Source organism: Equus caballus, chromosome X (assembly GCF_041296265.1).
Source record: "Equus caballus isolate H_3958 breed thoroughbred chromosome X, TB-T2T, whole genome shotgun sequence".
NCBI classification, from domain to species: Eukaryota; Metazoa; Chordata; class Mammalia; order Perissodactyla; family Equidae; genus Equus; species Equus caballus.
In genome coordinates this window covers 126,654,933-126,674,524 of record NC_091715.1, presented here as the reverse complement: position 1 = coordinate 126,674,524, position 19,592 = coordinate 126,654,933, and the positions used below count along the sequence as shown (strand labels likewise).

General features: G+C 44.2%; 1 protein-coding gene across 3 annotated transcripts in view; it reads left to right on the top strand.

Moving 5' to 3' along the window:
• Positions 1-19,372, top strand: part of HS6ST2 (heparan sulfate 6-O-sulfotransferase 2) — a 273,272-nt gene extending 253,900 nt beyond the window's left edge. For all 3 annotated transcript variants that reach the window (XM_070258687.1, XM_001488622.7, XM_070258688.1), the window contains one exon: positions 16,239-19,372. In XM_070258687.1, the coding sequence (XP_070114788.1) occupies positions 16,239-17,124 (886 nt within the window). In that variant the 3' untranslated portion in view covers positions 17,125-19,372. The remainder of the gene's footprint in view (positions 1-16,238) is intronic.
• Positions 19,373-19,592: the final 220 nt, after the last annotated feature.

Here is a 19,592-nt window from a genome sequence, read left to right as displayed (position 1 = left end):
AGACGTGGGTCTCAGACATATGTAACTTGATCACTTACTAGCTGTGTGACCTTTCACCTCTCTGGGCACTAATATCCGCATCTATGAAATGGACTGGACCTATGTGTTTCACAGGCATGTTGTGAGGATTTAATGAGAGAGGAAGAAAATGTACTTTGTTAAGAAATCTTTGCCACAGAGAACTTTTTAGAAGAAGAGGACAAAGAGGGTGCTATGTCTTCAAAAAGGTTTGGAATAATAGCTCTTTAATCCCTGAAAATGAACCGAGAATTATAAATATTTCAAATTATTTAAGAACTTCAAAGGTGACTCACTTGTCACCTGAACTATGCTTGGTACACTGAAATGCAGCAATACCGGCCTCTCTAAAATGTACCTGCCCATATTTCAACTGTCAACACATTCTTCCCACCACGCAGAAGGTAAAGGTCGGTGCACACATTTCTAGTAACACCTTGACTGGTGAATGTTAAATGCAAGGAGGTGGGGTAGGGGAGCAACAGGACTTCAAAAATAGCCCTAGGGTAATCAAATCTTGTTTGAACTTGTGTATTCCTGGCTGATTCATGATTCTGAAAAGGAAAAAAGTTTGATCAAAACTGTCACCAAATGGCCTTATTTTAAATTCCTGTGATTTCTTTGAGCAGAAAGGAGCAGGCTTCCTGATTGTGACTATTGAAGCAGCCTTTCACCGGCATGCCATGGCCAATCTCCTAGGGCTGTGATTTGAGGAAGGTCCCCTGCCCCATAGTCCTTGCCCCGCTGCTGCCAGAAATTCTCCTATAAGTGAAGAGGGTACAGCGGTGCCCCTCAGGGGGTGCTTCTCTAAAATGGAATCTTTCTGGCGGTGCTAAGTACCTGACACCTTGATGAAAAGAGTCTTTCTAACCACTTTCCTTGAGATCTAAGATTTCGAGCAGCCTAAGCTGAGAGAGTCCAGCAGCAGGGAAAGGCTAGAGGAAGGGGGAGGTATAGGAGAGGCGGTGGAGAAGATTGGAGGACAACGTCTTCTGGCCACCACGAAGGACAAAAGAAATGGGAACTAGGCATAGGATTTCAGGCCTCAGTGGGGGAATGTTTGAAGGGGAGGGGCCTTCTTTACTCTGTCGGGTGGCATCGCATGTACAGCAGTCTCTCCCGGCCGAGGAGTGCCAACACTGAGGGCCTGAGGAGCGGCAGCAAGCCAGAGGCAGGGTAGTGTTGGGACCAAGGGGCCTGTGTGGCTTGGGGAATAATGTCCTTGGGCTCTGATTAGTGGTGAATGACCTGGTTGGAGCTGATGTACAGTGAGGTGGGAGAGGACAAAAAGGAGCATCCTGGGCAATTCCAAGGCTTCGTGGTAGATGGTAATCGTTCCATCAACTGACCCACCAGTCTGCATTCCCATGAGGTGCTGGGCCCTGTGCTGAGAGAGAGGAGAGATGCCAAGTAGTCTTGAATGGAATATATAGCCTGGTTGGAGAGACAAAAGAAGAGAAGTGGACTATTCAGACATCCATTTGGGGCTTAATGTGCAACAGAGGATAGTGGGGAAAACACTGAATTGGGAGTTAGGAGACCTGGGTTCTGGCCCCACACCCACTGCTGACTACTTATGTATCCTTGGGCAAGTAACTTCCTTTGTTTGAGGTTCAAGTTGCTCATCTGTATAATGGTAATTCTATTTCTTGTCCTGTATACCTCAAGGGACTGAGTGAGGAACCAAAGATGTAAGAACAGTGAGCCATTCACCATTTCACATGAAACTTCTGATTGTTATTAACCAGCCTTCCCTTCCTCCCTCGCTCCCTCCCTCCTTCCTTTTCCCAGGCACTGATATCAATGGATTTTCTTCAGATCACCTTTCTGAAAAACCTTTGTGGGCAGGGGGATATCATTTAGAGTAATCATCTGTGGCCTTAAATCCAACTGGCTGTGGGTCACTATCTCTGAGAATTAACCTCAGTTGCAGGGAGAACAGCCAAGCCAGGAGGAAGAGTTCTGTAGGTGGCTCACGCAGCATGTAAGTGAATCCGACTCCCCACTGACATGTCCTCAGAGTGCATGATTAATAGAAGAGTCCGAGGGTGGTGCCACCCTCAAGCACTGCCTTAAGTTGAAAAATCAGAGTCAGATGTCTCTCTTAGTCTGAATATTGACTTTTCGTCCTTTATAGCTTTCAGATCTTGCAGTGGAGACTAAGTAAGGTTCTACCAGGGGGGCTGCCTTTTCTGAAGCTGCTTCTTGTTTGTCAGTCACCTTGAGCGTGATATTCTGAAACCTGAAGAGGGAGTCGGAGACTTGGTTTTGGGTTGCGGCTCTACCACAAACTGGTCGTGTGACCCTGGGCAAGCCCCTATCATTCCTCTCTGGGCTTCGGTGTTCTCACTGGTAAAGTGATTGGCCGGAGTGACCTCTGAGGGGCCTGCCAGCCCTGGTCTGTTGCCTTCACCTGTCGGCGGCTCCCATCAGTCCCCCTCACAGGGGCTTTGCCTTCCAGCAGGTGGGCTGCTTTATACACATGGAACGTGGCTCTCACCCATCTGGAGAACAGCCCAGAGCTCCGCCTGGGCACAGAGGGAGCTATAGAGCACTCTTAGGCTCCCCGCTCAGTGCATTGCTCCCCACCGTGACTATAAGATGGCCACCCTTCACAGTAAAATATGGTCCCATTTTGCAAAAGATGGTGCTCATAAAGTGCCATTTAAAAAAAGAGTTTCTACTCTGTCAGAACTTGCAGGATGTTTATGCTTTCTCCAACCCATATTTCACAATATACATAGTTACCTGATTTCAGGTATTGTAAGTTTTCCCACTCTGTCACATTTTGGACAGGTACAAAAATATCTTTTCTCTAGGACTCAGGACTTTAGAGTGTGATATTCAGTTGCAACCTGGAGGAGCATCCTGTGACTGGGGATGGGACGGTACGGGTACTTGGCCCCCTGGCTCCTCAGTGTTACGCTGCTGATTCCAGAGTAGGTCTTCTTTTTGCCTTAAGGGAGAAACACAGCTATCCGAAGTCTCTTGTCTACACCATGAAAAGTAAACCTCTGATGCACAGAACTTACAGAACTCTTGTAAGCTTTTAGCACTAACATAACATTCTTAAGCAGGATCTTCCTATTTTCAGTGCCCCTTCTTGTACTCGCTCCAATGCGACATCGGATTCTTTTTTAGGTAGAGCAGTTGGGTGTGGGATTAGGGAGTTATTTTTCCATTTCCAGTATTACCATTATGAGAAACCGGGCTGTGCCTGGTACTGGTACTGTATATAATGCTTACTTCCACACACATACAGCACAGCCATGGGATCCAATAATTGTGCCTTTTGCTGCCTGAATACCTGCAGAAAAAACTCTCCCAGGGGGAAGGAGGCACGACCCTGCCAGCCCTTGAAATTCTGAATGGCTCCAATTCTTTACAGTTTAAATGTTTAACGAGGTCTGCTTCCCCCACAAAAGCCAGGGTTTGCACTTCATCTCTCTCAGCACCTTAAAACAATGTTAGAGCTCATTAAAATCAACGCAGGGCTCAAGAAGGGCAGCCTTCATTTAGGGGAAAACTTTTCCCCTGTGCTGTTCTGGAAAATAGCACAATGCCGAGAGCAGGCATTTATCTTGACTAGTTTTCCTCTAACGATTTCTCCAAAGCACACTCAAGGTGCCTGCCTCCCAGCCAGCACGTGTACAGCAGGCCCAGGTGAACAAGAGCAACTGGCTACAGCCTGCTCAGAATTACCTCAAATGCTGTTTATTGACTGCCTACCATGTGAAAAAGACCTGTTACTCGACTCCTTGTCTTTGTGGAGGTCCCTCAAGAAATGATTCAGTGTGTCTCCGGGTTTCTCACAATCTGGACATGGCAAGAGAGCAGGCTATCTGATTTCCTCATCTGTGGAATGGGACGCTTGGGTTAAAATGGTCACCAACTGCACCCGACCCCTGTCCCCCAGCTCTGATGTGCTCAGATTCCATTGCTAAACCTCTGTCATGGACCCACCAAAACCGCGGAATCAGCCCCTCCTTTCACATCCTGGCATATCTTACTCCCTCCTACGTTAAATATCCTGCTCCGGCCAGGCCAGTTGTGCCTCTGAGGCTGTGCTCAGTGCCCAGGCCCAAGCGAGGATGTACACCCCAGTGAGAACACACAGGCTGGAGACTCAGACACACCTGGCAGTGGGGATACAAAGCCCAAATAGGGCACCAGCCAGGGCGGTGGGCAAGAGTTTGGGCTCAGGCGTCACACAGACCTGACCAACAATAACTAGCTCTGTGATTTTAGGAAGGTTAAATAACATCTTTTAACTGAATACCCTCATCTGTATAATAACAAGAGCAACAACAGTAACAATAATAGTAACACACGTTTGTTGAGTGTTATGTTCCAAGCACGGTTCTTAAGAACTTTATATATATATATATATATATATATTATCTCATTTTATCTTCATTGAGACCCTATGGTTTTTCCCCACATTATAAATGAGAAAAACAGAAGCACAGAGAGGTTAAGTTATTTGCCCAAGCCGACACAGCTAGTAACTGCCAGAGCTGGAATTTGAACCCGGGCAGTCTGGCTCTAGAATAGCACTGGCCAACGAAAATATCATGTAAGTCACATTTGTAATTTTAAGTCTTCTGGTAGCCACATTAAAAAATGATAAGATACGAGTGAAATTAAATTTATTTTATTTAACCCAGTATATCAAAAATATGATCATTTCAACATGTAATCAGTACAAATAATAATTAATTAATGAGAAATTTTATCTTCCTCTCAGTCTTGGAAATCTGAGTATGCTTGAAAGCATTACAGCACTTCTGATTTTGGACTAGCCACATTTGAAGAGCTCAGTGGTCATGTGGCTGTATTGGACAGCACTGCTTTAGAACAGACCTTCTTTATCATTACATACTCTGTGCCTAAAATGAAGGCATTGGCACCGATTTAATGGGGTCTTGTTAGGAATAATCTAGCATAGTGCCCGGCACATTATAGGTGCCCGTTAAATCATAATATTTATTACTATCCCTCTGCTGTGCTGTCTGTTCATGTCAGAATGCCTCCTACCATCCCCACCATGCACCTCCTTAAACGCTTTCTATCCTTTAGGGCCTGATGAGCTTTCTCCTCCTCCTCCATGAAGCCTTCCTTGATGACCATAGCACACAGTAAACTCCCTCCTCTCTAGCTGATTTTGCACTTAGATTCTGTGTGTGACACAATTAGCACTTCACTATATTCTACCTTTACCCTCACCCTGACTGAATTGTGGTCCTGTCTCCCCAACTGAATTCTAAGCTCTTGGAGAGCAGGTGCCCATGTACTTATGGCTTTCTCACTACTGTGCCCACTGCTCTAATTATGGCAACTTCTAGGTCACCCCGAGTTGGTACATTGATCATGGATTGATTAAATATTTGTCTTACAACCCAAGGCCAAGCCTCTCAAACGTAGGGCCAAAAGAACACTATGTCCCCAATTTGTGCATGCCTGTTCCTGAATTGAATGTCATGAGGTACCAGTTTTTTTCCTAGTTGAGACCTTGAACATGCAGTGTTTTGTAGTGGATGTACTTTCCAGTAAAAAGGCAGGACGGGAACAATAGATTTCCGGGACAAGAGACACTAAGGATGCTCAGCTGAAGAGCAAGACATTAACCATGGTAGCACTTAGACATTTCCCTAGCCTCTTCCTGTCCCCTGGGGGTTGAAGCTTACCACTCCTCACCTCTGCCCACTCTTTTGGAGGAAGGAAGAGAACCAACCCCTCTCCTTGGCTGCCCTAGATGCCAGCCCTCAGGGGATGACAGCTTGACAGGGGGCATGCCACATAGAAACAGTCAGGAAGCTGAGAAGCACCGTGCAGGGAGGGAGGAGGCCCTGGACGGGAAGTCCGGAGGCCTGAGTCTGTTAATCAGCGGCAGAACTGGTCTCCATGTGACATGGGCAGATCATATCCCTTCATGGGGCCCCAGCTACCTCATCTACACACTAAAGGGGTTTTTCTCTAGAAGTTCTTTCCACCTCAAAAACACACTGAGTATTAATGAACCGAGACTCACAAAATAGTTTCAGATTGCAAACAATTTCAGGGGGCAGTGTAAACTGCAGAACTTTTCATGCTTTCAAGCAATTGAGTGGACTCTGGGTGAAGGCTGGTAACTACGGGTCATAAAGCTTGGAATTTCACATCTTGTTAAAGAACTCAGCTTTCTCACTGTTTGCAAAAGTCCTTAGATTTATGCGCTTTGGAGCCTACTCGGCTTTGGGAAGGAGGAGAGCTAGATTTCTTTTAAAAAGAAGCAAATATCATCAGGACTTATTGTGAAGAATTCCACGTTGCGTTTGAATCTACAGACATTAGAAATCTTCTTTTCTTCCTTTTCAATGAAGAACAACACATCATTTTCCTGCTTTGTAAAAGAAAGAGGAGAAGAAGAATGGCATAGAAAAACACCCTCCTGTCTCATGAAAGCCCCTTTGTGCTCCGTTGAGTGTTCCTCCACAATATACACAGATAGGTTAACCTTCACTTAACCAGAGGAAAACAAAATCAGTTAATTAAAGTGTTAATTAAGGCATTACTTTATATACACAGAACTCTCCTTTGCGTTAGATGTGAAGAATAGCAGAAAACCTCTTCAAGGAGAATTGAATAGCTTGTTTAGTGGGTATGAAACCGTCAGTCTCTTCCTAGTTGGTTTTATGTCCAGTAGATGCTTTTCCTAGAATGATTATGTCCTGCTAAGGACTCCAGTTAATCCTTTCAAAGAACCAGTGAAAGGGGGCGAGCCCAGTGGCATAGTGGTTAAGTTCATGTGCTCCACTTTGGCAGCCCAGAGTTCACAGGTTCGGATCCTGGGTGCAGACCTACACACTGCTTGTTAAGCCATGGCGGCATCCCACATACAAAAAATAGAGGAAGTTTGGCAGAGATATTAGCTCAGGGACAATCTGCCTCAAGCAAAAAGAGGAAGATTGGCAACAGATGGCAGCTCAGGGCCAGTCTTCCTCACCAAAAATAAAAAACAGTGAAAGTCTTGGTTTTCTTATAGATCAATGGGCTCCCAAGGATTGGTCCTGCTCCCCATCTCTCCAGGGTTGCCCAAGAGAGCCTGGCCTAATCGTGAGCGCACAGGATCAACTTGAGGGGGAAAGGGAAAGAAGTTCAGCATCCATTTCGGTCTTCCTAGTGTTGTGAAGACAATCAAATAAAATCATGGATGGCACTGCCTGAAGTAACCCACTGTATGCGTATATGATGGCTCACCCTTCTCAGTAGATAAAGCATGACTGCTAATCCACAAGACTGTTTTGACAAATGTACCAAAAACAGCACATCTATATGAGCATCCACCCACCTCAAAGTAGCCCTCTCGAAGCCCCACACTTCTTTTATGAGGCTGCTGCCACTGCTGATCACAGAGTTTATGGAACACCTCTTTGGGGACCGCCAGTATATAAGTCACACAAGAAAAGCAGTTAAAATGGCAACTCCAGGGCTTGAGGGATCCAATCCCACTGGCGGCATATTTGCCTTTGATTCAATTAACTATACTTTTATTTAGTCTGTGCTCACATATTAATGTTGTTTGATCTGAAAGCCGTCCTCTTCGCTTTGACTGAGTCATTGACATGCACTGGGAGGATTGGTGCAGTCGGTTTAGACATCATTAACCGAGGACGGAGACCAGACCTTCAGCATTAATGACTCAATGTCATAGACAGCCCCCACTGTCTGCAGAGTTTGCTTAGGACCACCAACCACAGTTCTTATTTTTCTCCCACCCATCATTACTCCAAGACCAAGATGTGCAGAGGCTGAACTTTAAAAGTATATATATAAAACTAAGCTACAGGTATAATAAAATGTTGACTCCTATTGATTTGGGCTAAGAATTTGTTTCTTTCTTAAATTAACTTTTTATTGATCACTCCTATGACCTTAACTTGTACAGTTTTGCTGGCCTTTCTCCATAAAAAATGGCTTTGATATTTATTTCCCCTTTGAGTAGTGCAGGAAAAACCTTATTGCGGCCTTTCGTGAACCTGTGGCCTTAAAGGAAAGTAAATGTTTACAACATGATCCTCATAACTTTGCACAGGCAAAGTTTCCTGGGCTTTCCCTGGACAGAAATGGGCATTTTTAGGTTTGTGTAAGGAGTGCAGCAAGGAGTTCGGGCTTGCTCCTGGAGGCTCACTTGGCTTGCCTACACTCTGAGCGACTTTTGATCCATGAAGCCACATGCCTAGGACAGTGGGTCTCAAATTCAAGCCTGCATGTGCATCAGAATTTCCTGGCGAGCTTGTTAAAACACCGATTGCCAGGCCCCAACCCTTGAGTTTCTGCTTCAGTGGGTGGACCCAAGAATGTGCATTTCTAACAAGTTCTTAAGTGATGCTGATGCTGCTTGTTCTGGGGCCACAATTTGAGAACCACTTCTGTAGTTTGTTTGTAGAAGCAGAAGTCCTGGGTTTATGTTCCAGCACTAGGATGGGAAGGGATTCTAACAGGTTCTGGAGTCAGAGAGAAATGGGTTCAAGTTTGAGCACCCCTGCTTAACGTGCGGCATAACATTGTGTCAAATCATTTCTTAGTTTCTTCATCCTCAAAATGGAAATACAGTCATGCACCACACAACAACGTTTTGGTCAATGACCGACAGCATTTGTGACAGTGGTCCCATAAGAGTACCATATAGCGTAGGTGTGTGGTAGGCTATACCATCCAGGTTGGTGTAAGTTCACTCTATGATGTTTGCACAGCGACAAAATCGCCTAATGATGCATTTCTCAGAACGTATCCCTGTCGTTAAGTAACACGTGACTCATAATATCTGATTCACGGTATTCTTGGGAGTTAATGTGTAAGTGCCAGGCACGAGATGCCCTCAGCTCCTGGCTGTGCAGTTTGTCTAAGGAAGTACCCTCTCTCAGCAGCCAAATGTTTCCCCTTTGTGAGGCTTAGTGAACTCTTTCAGGTTTACTGTACTGTCCTAGGGAATTAACAGACACAAAGATGGGGTGTACTAGAAATATAGGCCTTCAACCCAGGAATGTTCCTTGCAGTCAGGTTGATTCCCAAGGGCTATTGGCAACTTGTGATTTGTGAGCTAATCCTTGCCTCTCTCAGGGCCTAGATTTTCTCGCCTATAAAGTGAAGGGTTTGACCCAGATGATTTGCCATCTCAAAGGTTTCTTCTTGCTCTGACAAGTCTAGGATTCTGTGACTTTGAACACAGGTAATTCTTTCAGGATAATCTGTTAAAAACAAAAAAATATGGTTCTCGTTTTTATCCACCTACTTACTTTAAATATCCCAAAACTTCCCCAACCTTCTTTAACATTGGGCTACTAAACAGGAAGTCAGGGACAACTGCTAAATATAACTAGATCTCCTTCATAGCTGGGTCTCCTTAAAATGTTCCATCCCAGGTATAAAATGGTATATCTGTTATTTAATACTGACATCTAGTGGCATTTCCCTATCAAAAAAAAAAGAGATGCATTTTCCTATTAGCTCGTCCTAAATTCTGCTGCTTCTACTGCAGACATTCATTCAACTACCGTTTATTAAACACTTATTCTCTGTCAAGCCTTGTGCCAGGCCCAGAGGAGCCTACATTGATAAGTGATACACGGTCCCTGCCCTCCCAGAGCTCGTAGTCCACTGGAGGGAGCAGACAAATCACCAGACAATCACAGCACATTGTGATCAACGCTACAGCGAGAGAATACCAGCACAGTTGGAACAGAGGAATACTAGGCCAGTTAACTCCACCCAGGAAGGTCAGGAAGGTTTCATGGAGGAGAAAATCTTTGAGTCGAGTTTTGAAGAAGTTTTCCAGGTAACCTACAAAGGACAGGTAGAAGCCATTCAAAAGAGTGGACATTCCGTATACAAAGGAAAGGGGCCTATAGGATCATTGCCTGGGACGAATTTGGAAAATTAAGATTACTCTTAGAGACCTTGAGCATAAAGTTTAGAGCAGGGTTTCTCAGCCTTGGCGCTATTGACACAGATAATTCTTTGTCTGCATTGTAGGATGGTTAGAAGCGTCTCTAGACTTGACCCTCTATAGATGCCAGTAGCACCTGCCCCCCAGCTGTCACAACCAAAATGTGTCCAGATAGTGCCAAATGTCCTAGAGTCAGGGGAGGGGAGGGGAAGATGCAAAATCACTCGTGGTTGAGAAAGACTTGTATAGAGGGAGCTTGATAGAGATGAAGCTGAAAAGAAAGAAAGGTGGTTGCCAGGTCCCCAAGGCTGTATCTAGCACGTGGAAGAGCTTGAACTTCCTGTCATAGTTGATAGGGAGCTGCTGAGAGGTCTTAACTAGGGAATGAAAGGTCAGTTGCGTGTCATATGAGGGTGTGAGACAGGAGGCAGGGAGGTGGGCCAGGACACCGCAGCAGTGATCCAGTAGAGAAGTGATGAGGGCCTGACCCCAGGCAGTGGTCGAAAGAATGGATTTGGGAGCTATTAAGAACTAAAATCAGTACAACTTGGGGAAAGTTCAGATGTTAGGGGTGAGCAAGATAGAGGAGTCAAGGATGGCCCCCAGGTTTCGTGTATGGACAAATATTTCATTGGTTGCTATTACTGTCTCCACAGTTGCTTATCAATGGCAGAAAAAAGTTGGCTTAGAGTTATAAAAGGTGGCAAACCTTTCATTGTATTCTGCCTGTAAAGACACTATGGGCATACAGAGATACCGAATAATGGCCATTAGATTAACTGATCTAACTGATGGAGAGTCATGACTCCAATTTAAAGATGTGACACCTGGTCATCCTAATTAAGTGACATGTTTGGTCACAAGATATTTCTGTCCAATTACTACTAACTGAAACAGGCTGAATGTGATTTTCCTGTGGCTGAGCTTAGCTAGTCATTTAAAATTAAATCAATCCATTTAGCAACACCCTTCGGGTTTATGTCAACCTAGAGGGAGATTTCCAGCAGCTACCACAGACCTGCTCTCACCTACATCTTGTTCTCTTTTGATCAATGCCTGGATACAGGCATTGCCAAAAGGAATAAGATGATATGGTGAAGATACTGGGGGATATAATCAGAATTCTGATGCCTTTTGACAGGCTTAGATTTACTGTAACAAGAAATTAAATAAGGCCACAAATAAACTGCATTAGTCCAGGACAAAGTAAATTGGATTTCAAAGCGGCATATATAAAAAAGAATAGAAGAATTTACTTGGCCGTGTGTCAGTGGTGTGGCATGTCTGCTAAAAAGGCTGATGTGATATGAGCCCATATGAAGAGAAATGGTGTCAAGAATGAGGGAGGTGATAGACTGGCCCTACTTGTTACTTGTCAGACCGTGGAGGCATGTTCCAATAAAGTCGAATATATTCAGAGGAAAACAAGAGGACAGTGAGGGGACTAGAAGCAGTGTAGAGAATAGTTGAAAACCATATTTAGCATAAAAAAGAGAAGCCTTGGGGTACTTAAATGCTGTCTTCAAATATCTGAAGCCACACATGTGGAATTAAAAACCGATTCCTGGGGCCAGCCCAGTGGCGCAGCGGTTAAGTGCTCACGTTCTGCTTCGGCGGCCCGGGGTTCACCGGTTCGCATCCCAGGTGTGGTCATGGCACCGCTTGGCAAGCCATGCTATGGTAGGCATCCCACATATGGAGGAAGATGGGCACGGGTGTTAGCTCAGGGCTAATCTTCCTCAAGAACAAAAAAAAACGATTCCTAAGTGGGTCCTCACAGTCTGAAACTACCCCTTTTTGCTGACAACTCCACATCTTTATCTTAAGCTCAGATCACTCTCTGAGTACTGGTTCTGTCCATTCAGCTCTCTTTTTGGATGTCCCACAAGCACCTCAAACCTTCCATCAGAGACCCAGGAGTCATCCTTAACCCCTCCTCCTTCCTCTCCCCTTCAGTCATTTTGTCACCAAGTCTTGTTAATTCTACCTCCTAAATACTTCTCTAGTCTGCCCCCCTTCTTTTGTCTTGTTTTCTATAGTAACTCAGCTAGTTTCCCTAATTCCAGCTACACACACCATACTCAGTGGTCCTTCTAAAACAGAGATCTCATCCTGGCACTTCCCTGCTTAAAGCCCTTCAAAGGCCTCCCTGTTGCCTGCAGAAGTCTAAACTCTTTTTTTTTTCTCTTAAAGATTTTATTTTTCCTTTTCCTCCCAAAGCCCCCCGGTACATAGTTGTGTATTTTTAGTTATGGGTCCTTCCAGTTGTGGCATGTGGGACGCCACCTCAGCATGGCTTGATGAGCAGTGCCATGTCTGCACCCAGGATCCGAACCAGCGAAACCCTGGGCCGCCAAAGCGGATTGCCCGAACTTAACCACGTGGCCACGGGGCCAGCCCCGAGAAGTCTAAATTCTTTAATTTGGCATCTGAGGCCTTCCATAACCAGGTCCGGGGCTACCATTCCATCCTCAATTCCTGCCACTACCCCTTAATTCCCGGTAAGATGTTTTCAGTGCGCTTCCTCCACACACAACAGGCTCGTTTATGCCTCTGTGCCTTTGCTCATGCTGATCTTTCTGCCTCATACTCTGTTCCTCTCTTGCTTCGTCTAATTCTTACTTGTTTTTCAAAATATAGCTACAGAAACTCTTCATCTATCGTTAGGCTAGGCTAAGAATCACTGCAAGGTGTTTTCTTTGCGCCGTGTATTTGCTCCAACCATTAAGAGCACATGATACTGAAATGCTCTCCTTCCTTAGGTTCTCACATCTTATCCCTGTTGGTATCCCCAGTGCCAGGCACACATTAGGTGCTTGAACTGAAGTGACCATGAGAAGGGTGCTGCCCATGTTTCTGTGCCTATTGGCCTTTGCACTCACATTCCATCACGTTGGGCTTTCACATTTCGGCGGCTCTGGATGGGAAGAGCTTCTCTGGGCTGCTTCTCTGACATTTCCCTAACGATTCTTCACTCAGAATAATGAGCATCCTGGATCTTTTGCCCAACGAAACCTTCCAGGTGTTATCCCTACCCCCCTTTCTACCTCCAACGCACTCTGCAATTCAGAAGGCCACTGGACGCTCCTGGAAACCTGCCCTTCAGCGGATCTTCCTTTTCAACCATGGGATCGTTTTTTCAAGCAGCATCAAGTGTTTCCAGTTGAGGCAGTCTGGGATCCTGGCTCTATTTTCCCTGGAAGAAGCGGGTCGTTGGCACCGGCTGACTCTCCAGAGCTGTTGTCATCTGAGTGCAGAGGAGGTGTCATCACCAGGGCAGTGTGCGTGCACACGCGTAGGCTCCTCTAATTTCTCCGCCGCTGTGATACTCCCTCCAGTGTGGAGACTGAGGCTGCGCACCGTGGACTGCCTCTATCTCCTACAGGCTGGAGGAGACCTTCAGGTAGAGGGGAGCATACATCCATGACATGAGAAACTCTCCGAATGTCTGTCTCTGTCTTTCTGTGGTGCCTCCTCTCTCTCCATATGGGGATGGTGCTTCCGAAACATTGGTCCTGACACTAACCCTGGTGGTTGTGATCTGTCTGCTCTGAAAGACAAGCAAAAGTTTTTAGGATGGAGGTCCTGACTTGCATGTGGGTGCACTCTAGGATTTACCAGAAGATGTCACTGTAGGCTTAAACCAGTAAAACAAATTAAGGCGGAAGGACTGCCAGCTAAGCATGAAGGTGACTCCATTATGGGGCTTTAAAACACCCAGGAGCCCCCATTATAATGCATGCTTGGAAACGCTGGTTGAAAGATTAATCCAAATGTGTCACTGGACTTCATAAATTTCTTTTTTGTCCAAATGATCAGACTAATTGCCCCTAAACTATCGCCTCAGGCCTAGCATAAAAGCTCGATAAATGTGTACCGAATGAATGAATGAATGAATACCAAAACTAGGAGTGGAAAGAGGGAGCTCGTGGGAACAGCAGTCGCATTTGTTGGTAAAGGCTACTGGGGAACAAAAGCTGCTGCTCATTAGCTGTGAGTCTTTATGGGGATGAATTTTCGTGGCACCAGCAAAGTCAGGTCCTAGGAAAAGCAGTGAGGCAGGTGAAGGTGGTCGTGGCCCCCTCTCCGTCCTCACCCCCACATGCTTCTCCTGTGCCTCATGCTTGTTTCGTCCAGAAAAAAACATATAAGAAGAATTTTTTTTTAAAAAAACCTCTCTGATTTTTGCAAGGTACTTACAAGATTATCCAGAGTTTTTACATGATGAGGCATGGCCTTCCCAGTTCCCAACTCTCTCCCTCCTCTTCCCTGGAATAGCTCATTAAATAAGCAATTAAAGGAGTTACTGAGATTCTGCTTTGTGCCAGGTATAAAGGCCAAGAGACAAAGCTGGAATGGATGGGATGAGAGTTATAGAAGAATAGGGTAGCGCCTCTGTCCTGGAAACCATAGTTTAAGCAGAAACATAAACGAGTAATTGCAATTCAATATCAAAAGTATTTTAACAGAGGCTAAGTGTGGAAGGGCTGTGGTGACGCAGAGGAACCGATGGATGGCAGCAAGGTATGAGGTTTGTTTTCTCAGAGGACAGATACTACTTGGACTGGGATGTGAAGCACGAGTAGGATTTTCCAGTCCAAAAGGAAGGTCACACCAGGCAGAGGAAACCCCATGCACAGAGTAGAGGCATCCAGGATAGATCTTAGGAAGCCCAAGTTGCTCAAAGCTCAAGACTTGGGAGAAATGTGTCCTCAGAGGACTTCAGCCAACAGACTCAGCCAGTCGGGTGGTTGAGTTAGTTCCCTCTGGCTCCTCGTGCATGTGTGCAGAACCACTACTCCCTCAGATGGGAATGAACAAATGTCAGCAAAGATGTAAGCCATTCCCCAAGTTTCCTTTAGGAAACTAAATGCTAATATTAAGTGTTTACTGCTGTTTTCCTTTCACAATATACCCTTCCATGACCTCATCCTTCATCCAGTGAACCAGAGTGGAAACTCATTTCTTTTCTTTTTTTTTTTTTGAGGAAGATTAGCCCTGAGCTAACTACTGCCAGTCCTCCTCTTTTTGCCAAGGAAGACTGGCCCTGAGCTAACATCCATGCCCATCTTCCTCTACTTTATATGTGGGACGCCTACCACAGCATGGCTTTTGCCAAGTGGTGCCATGTCTGCACCCGGGTTCTGAACCGGTGAACCCCAGGCCAGCGAAGCAGAATGTGTGCACTTAAGTGCTGCACCCCCGGGCCAGCCCCGAAACTCATTTCTTATTAAAAGCATAACTCCAGGATTGTTTCTCCCCTTGAGTCTGCCTGATCACATCATAGGCCTTGATGTTTATGGGGTGTGGCGTGTGTGTGTGCACCTGCTGTGCATGAACGTGTGGTTTAATTGTTTGCTGGGCCACTATTTGAGCAAAGAACTTTATCAGTTTGCAGCTTTAAAGTGAAGATAGCTGTGCAGCAAAACCTCCACACTTGCTGACATCCAGGTGTCCTTTCAGTGGGTAAAGCAAGGGGCATTTGGAACTTAGAGAGTTAACTTTCCTCTGCTGGAAATATTATCATGTGAGCGAAGGCCAAAACCAAGGTAGTGGCTTGCATATATGTCATTGACAGCTACCATGTCTATTTCAGTCAGTGACTAACCACAATGTTTATTTCTAGAGGCACCGGGCTGCTCTGCCTATCTCTGCATTCCACTTCCGTAACGTATGAGCCATGATGTTATGACAACAGCCAGAATCAAAAGTGTTATATCAGACACTCTTTCAGTGAGCTTTTGTTTTTCAGTCAGATATCCTGATTAGACTGGATATTGAAAAATGCTTTTGTATATTTATTAAGATACATTAGAATTTGAGATCACTTATCAACTCCATATCACTTCACTAAAATCGCTTGCTTCCACCAAGTCTCAATTTCATGATCAGTCAATGGGAGTTTAGGGGTTGGGGGTATGAAATAAAGTGGTTACCTACTTAGCAAAGGCGGTCATTGGGAGGACTTTGTCATTGGTTGGAGAGAGAGAAACAGAGGGGAAGGGGGAAGGGGAAGTGAGGAATGACAAGGCGGATGTCTTGGGCCTAAACTTTTCATACCTGCTTTAGCTGCAGTACCAGCAAACTGAGTGGAACAATGAGCTATCTGGACAAGCTAGTGGGGACAGAGAGGGGACCTCAGCACAGTTCACAGGACAGATTCCACCAGCTCGCCATCATTCACCTTTTGCCTTTGTTACTGGCCAGTGAGCATCACATATGCCATGCACCTCCCTGACTCCACTTACGTCACCCACATCCCTGACTGTTGGTCTTTGTGCTTTGTCTGTAGGAACTTCCACTATATCACCATCCTCCGAGACCCTGTATCTCGGTACTTGAGCGAGTGGAGGCATGTCCAGAGAGGGGCAACATGGAAAGCATCTCTGCATGTCTGCGATGGGAGGCCCCCAACCTCCGAAGAGCTGCCCAGCTGCTACACTGGCGATGACTGGTCTGGCTGCCCCCTGAAAGAGTTCATGGACTGCCCCTATAATCTAGCCAACAACCGCCAGGTGCGCATGCTTTCTGACCTGACCCTAGTAGGCTGCTACAACCTCTCTGTCATGCCAGAAAAGCAAAGAAACAAGGTCCTCCTGGAAAGTGCCAAAACGAATCTGAAGCACATGGCATTCTTTGGCCTCACTGAGTTTCAGCGGAAGACCCAGTATCTATTTGAGAAAACCTTCAACATGAACTTTATTTCACCATTTACCCAGTATAATACCACCAGGGCCTCCAGTGTAGAGATCAATGAGGAAATCCAAAAGCGTATTGAGGGACTGAATTTTCTGGATATGGAATTGTACAGCTATGCCAAAGACCTCTTTTTGCAGAGGTATCAGTTTATGAGGCAGAAGGAGCATCAGGAAGCTAGGCGGAAGCGTCAGGAACAACGCAAATTTCTGAAGGGAAAGCTCCTTCAGACCCATTTCCAGAGTCAGAGTCAGGGCCAGAGCCAGAATCTGAGTCAGAATCAGAGTCAGAACCCAAATCTGAATGCAAATCAGAACGTGACTCAGAATCTGATTCAGAATCTGACTCAGACTTCAAGTCAGAATTCAAGCCAGAAGGAGAACCGGGAAAGCCAGAGGCAGAACCCAGGCCAAGAGCAGAGTGATAGCAACCCCAGCAATGGCACCAACGACTACATAGGCAGTGTAGAGAAATGGCGTTAAATGGCTCCCAAAGGCTTTTGCACACTTCTCCCAAAGCGCCGGTCAAAGTATGGCAAATCTTAAAAGATGAGAGTGTCCAAACACATCCTGCTTCCTTCAGTTTGGATGTGAAAAAAAACGTAAGATGTTGCCTTTACAGTTGCCTTTCAATTAAATGTTATACTGTGCGTGGGTAAAACAAATTGCAATATGTAATTAAAGTGTCTTTTTCTTGGTTTGTTGGAGTATTTATAAAATCCAAAAGCCAAACCAGACTCACCAGAAATTGCTGTTCAGATATTTTAAGAAGTTCTTAAGTTAGTTACAGAGACAAAATGAAAACATTCAATGTGGCCATTTAGCTTCTGGCTAAGAAATGGACTTTAAATTATTCATGATACACTGTTAAAACCCAATTTTGATCGCAAACATTTTTTCCAGGGGTAAGCATGAAATAAACATAAAAAAACACTAAAATTAAACATGAAACCTTTCATTCTCTTCTGATTTTAACAAGGAATCTATTTAAATAGAATAAGAACTGATGGTAAAGTTTACCAAACTGTAGAAAATGAAAAATTTCTCTCCTGAACATGGGTAGTTTTATGTAAAAATATTGGCTTTTCAAGTAGAACAGGACTCATATCTTATTTAAGAGAAATTTAAAATTTTAAACTTTTTCTACCTTCTACTGTTCAAAGGTTTTAAACAGGGTGTATCTCATATTAAACAAAACACTTTTTTTCCCCAAGTGGAATACCAATGTAAAGATCTAATTTCCAGATGCTTTCAGGGCACTGTAATTTCAACAATTCTGGAATCTTTTTGGCGCTGCTTCTCATCCATTTTAAGGCTTCTCCGAGTTGTGCTCATTCCAAACTAACGCATTTATAGAATCTTTCTTCATCATCTAAATGGTGTGTTGCTGAATTTGTTGTGATATATAATCCTGGATTAAAGTCAGGACTTTCTTTCTATAGAATTGTCTTATCAATGTTTGTGTAGTGAGGTCCTTATCAATAAATTCTTGAACAGGATACTGTGTCTAAAAATATTGCTGAAATTATTCTTGATCAGATAGCATTGAATCTGAATGTGAATGAATCGTTATTTACTTTTTGTACATTTTTATTGTAATGTTTCCAGGTGGGCTGGCTATTTGTAGCCCATTAGTTCCTTTACGTGTTGACAGATTGTAGACAATTAGAAGAGAAAAAAAATGGTAGAATAAACATTAGAATAGCCAGAGTTATTCAGTAACACCAAGAGCTGTACCTCAATACTTTGGGTTAATCCTCTACAAGGTTTTGTTTTAAAAAAGAACAAAAAGAAAGAGTGTTATGCACTGAGGTTAAATATCAGGAGCTTATGAGTTGAGGAGAGTGATTTAGTCCTGGAAGACTGTGCATAAGTACTTTTAGGGTATCAGTCATGAATTGAGCAGGGCAAGAAGAAGTATGTAACCCACTGTGCTATCAAGCCTCATGATTCTGGTCAGTTTCCACTTTACGGGTTTTGCTATACCTTTCTAAGGATTTACACGAACCCCCTGGCTGTCAATCAAACAAGGCAACTGGAAGTGGCATTTATGTTTTCAGGAGAGACATGCTTAAAAGTGTGACCATAAAGTCACATCTTGTACAGTCTGCCCATGTGCATGATCTAGGTTCATCTCCAATAATATGGCCACAAGCTGGACAAGAAGCTGAGTATTTAGGTTTAAAAGTAAACTTTCTTGACTCTGAGCTTATATCACTATATCTAAATTTTGTTTTGTCTGACAGTATTGCAGTCCTGGGAATTCTGAGAACTGAAAAACTGAAAGGAAATTTTTTAAAAAATCAAACACACCTTGAAGTCAAAATGTTTTAGAGTGAAACTATTTTGTGTATATTGTGTTTTTAAAATAAAGATTCTGTAGATCACTGTGGTATTTCGATTTTGTTTAGTTTTAATTGATAATATTTGCTCTTAAAGCTGATAGGTACTGTTGGAAAGCAGGATGAAGCCCGAGCCGGTTGAAAAGATTGTTACAGAAAAAATATTTTGTGTTATTGCTGTGGTATGCATGGTTTTGCAGAGATTAAGTGCATTTTCTCTGTCTATATTGATTATTGTATATAGGGGATGTTATAAATATACATTTTTGTCATCATCATGTAAATCCCATGATTTCAACTGTAAACATCTGTCCAATGGTGTAGCTTTACAAACCATTCACTGATTTTGTGTAATTTAACAATGATATGAAATAAAAGTTTAAATTACAGGCTCTGAGTAATTTCATGATTTCAAGGTTTGCAGCCACTAGGCAGTATGACATCAAACACAGAAGTCTCTTTTCTCAAGGAGTTTTCCTTTTTTCCTCTTGGCCACCAGGTCTGGAAATGAGATGACTCATTTTAATCTACCACACTAAAACGGCCTTAACTTTGGGTGCTTCCTTCTGAGTGTCCACACCGTTTCCTCTTTTGAGTAAAACAAAGTCA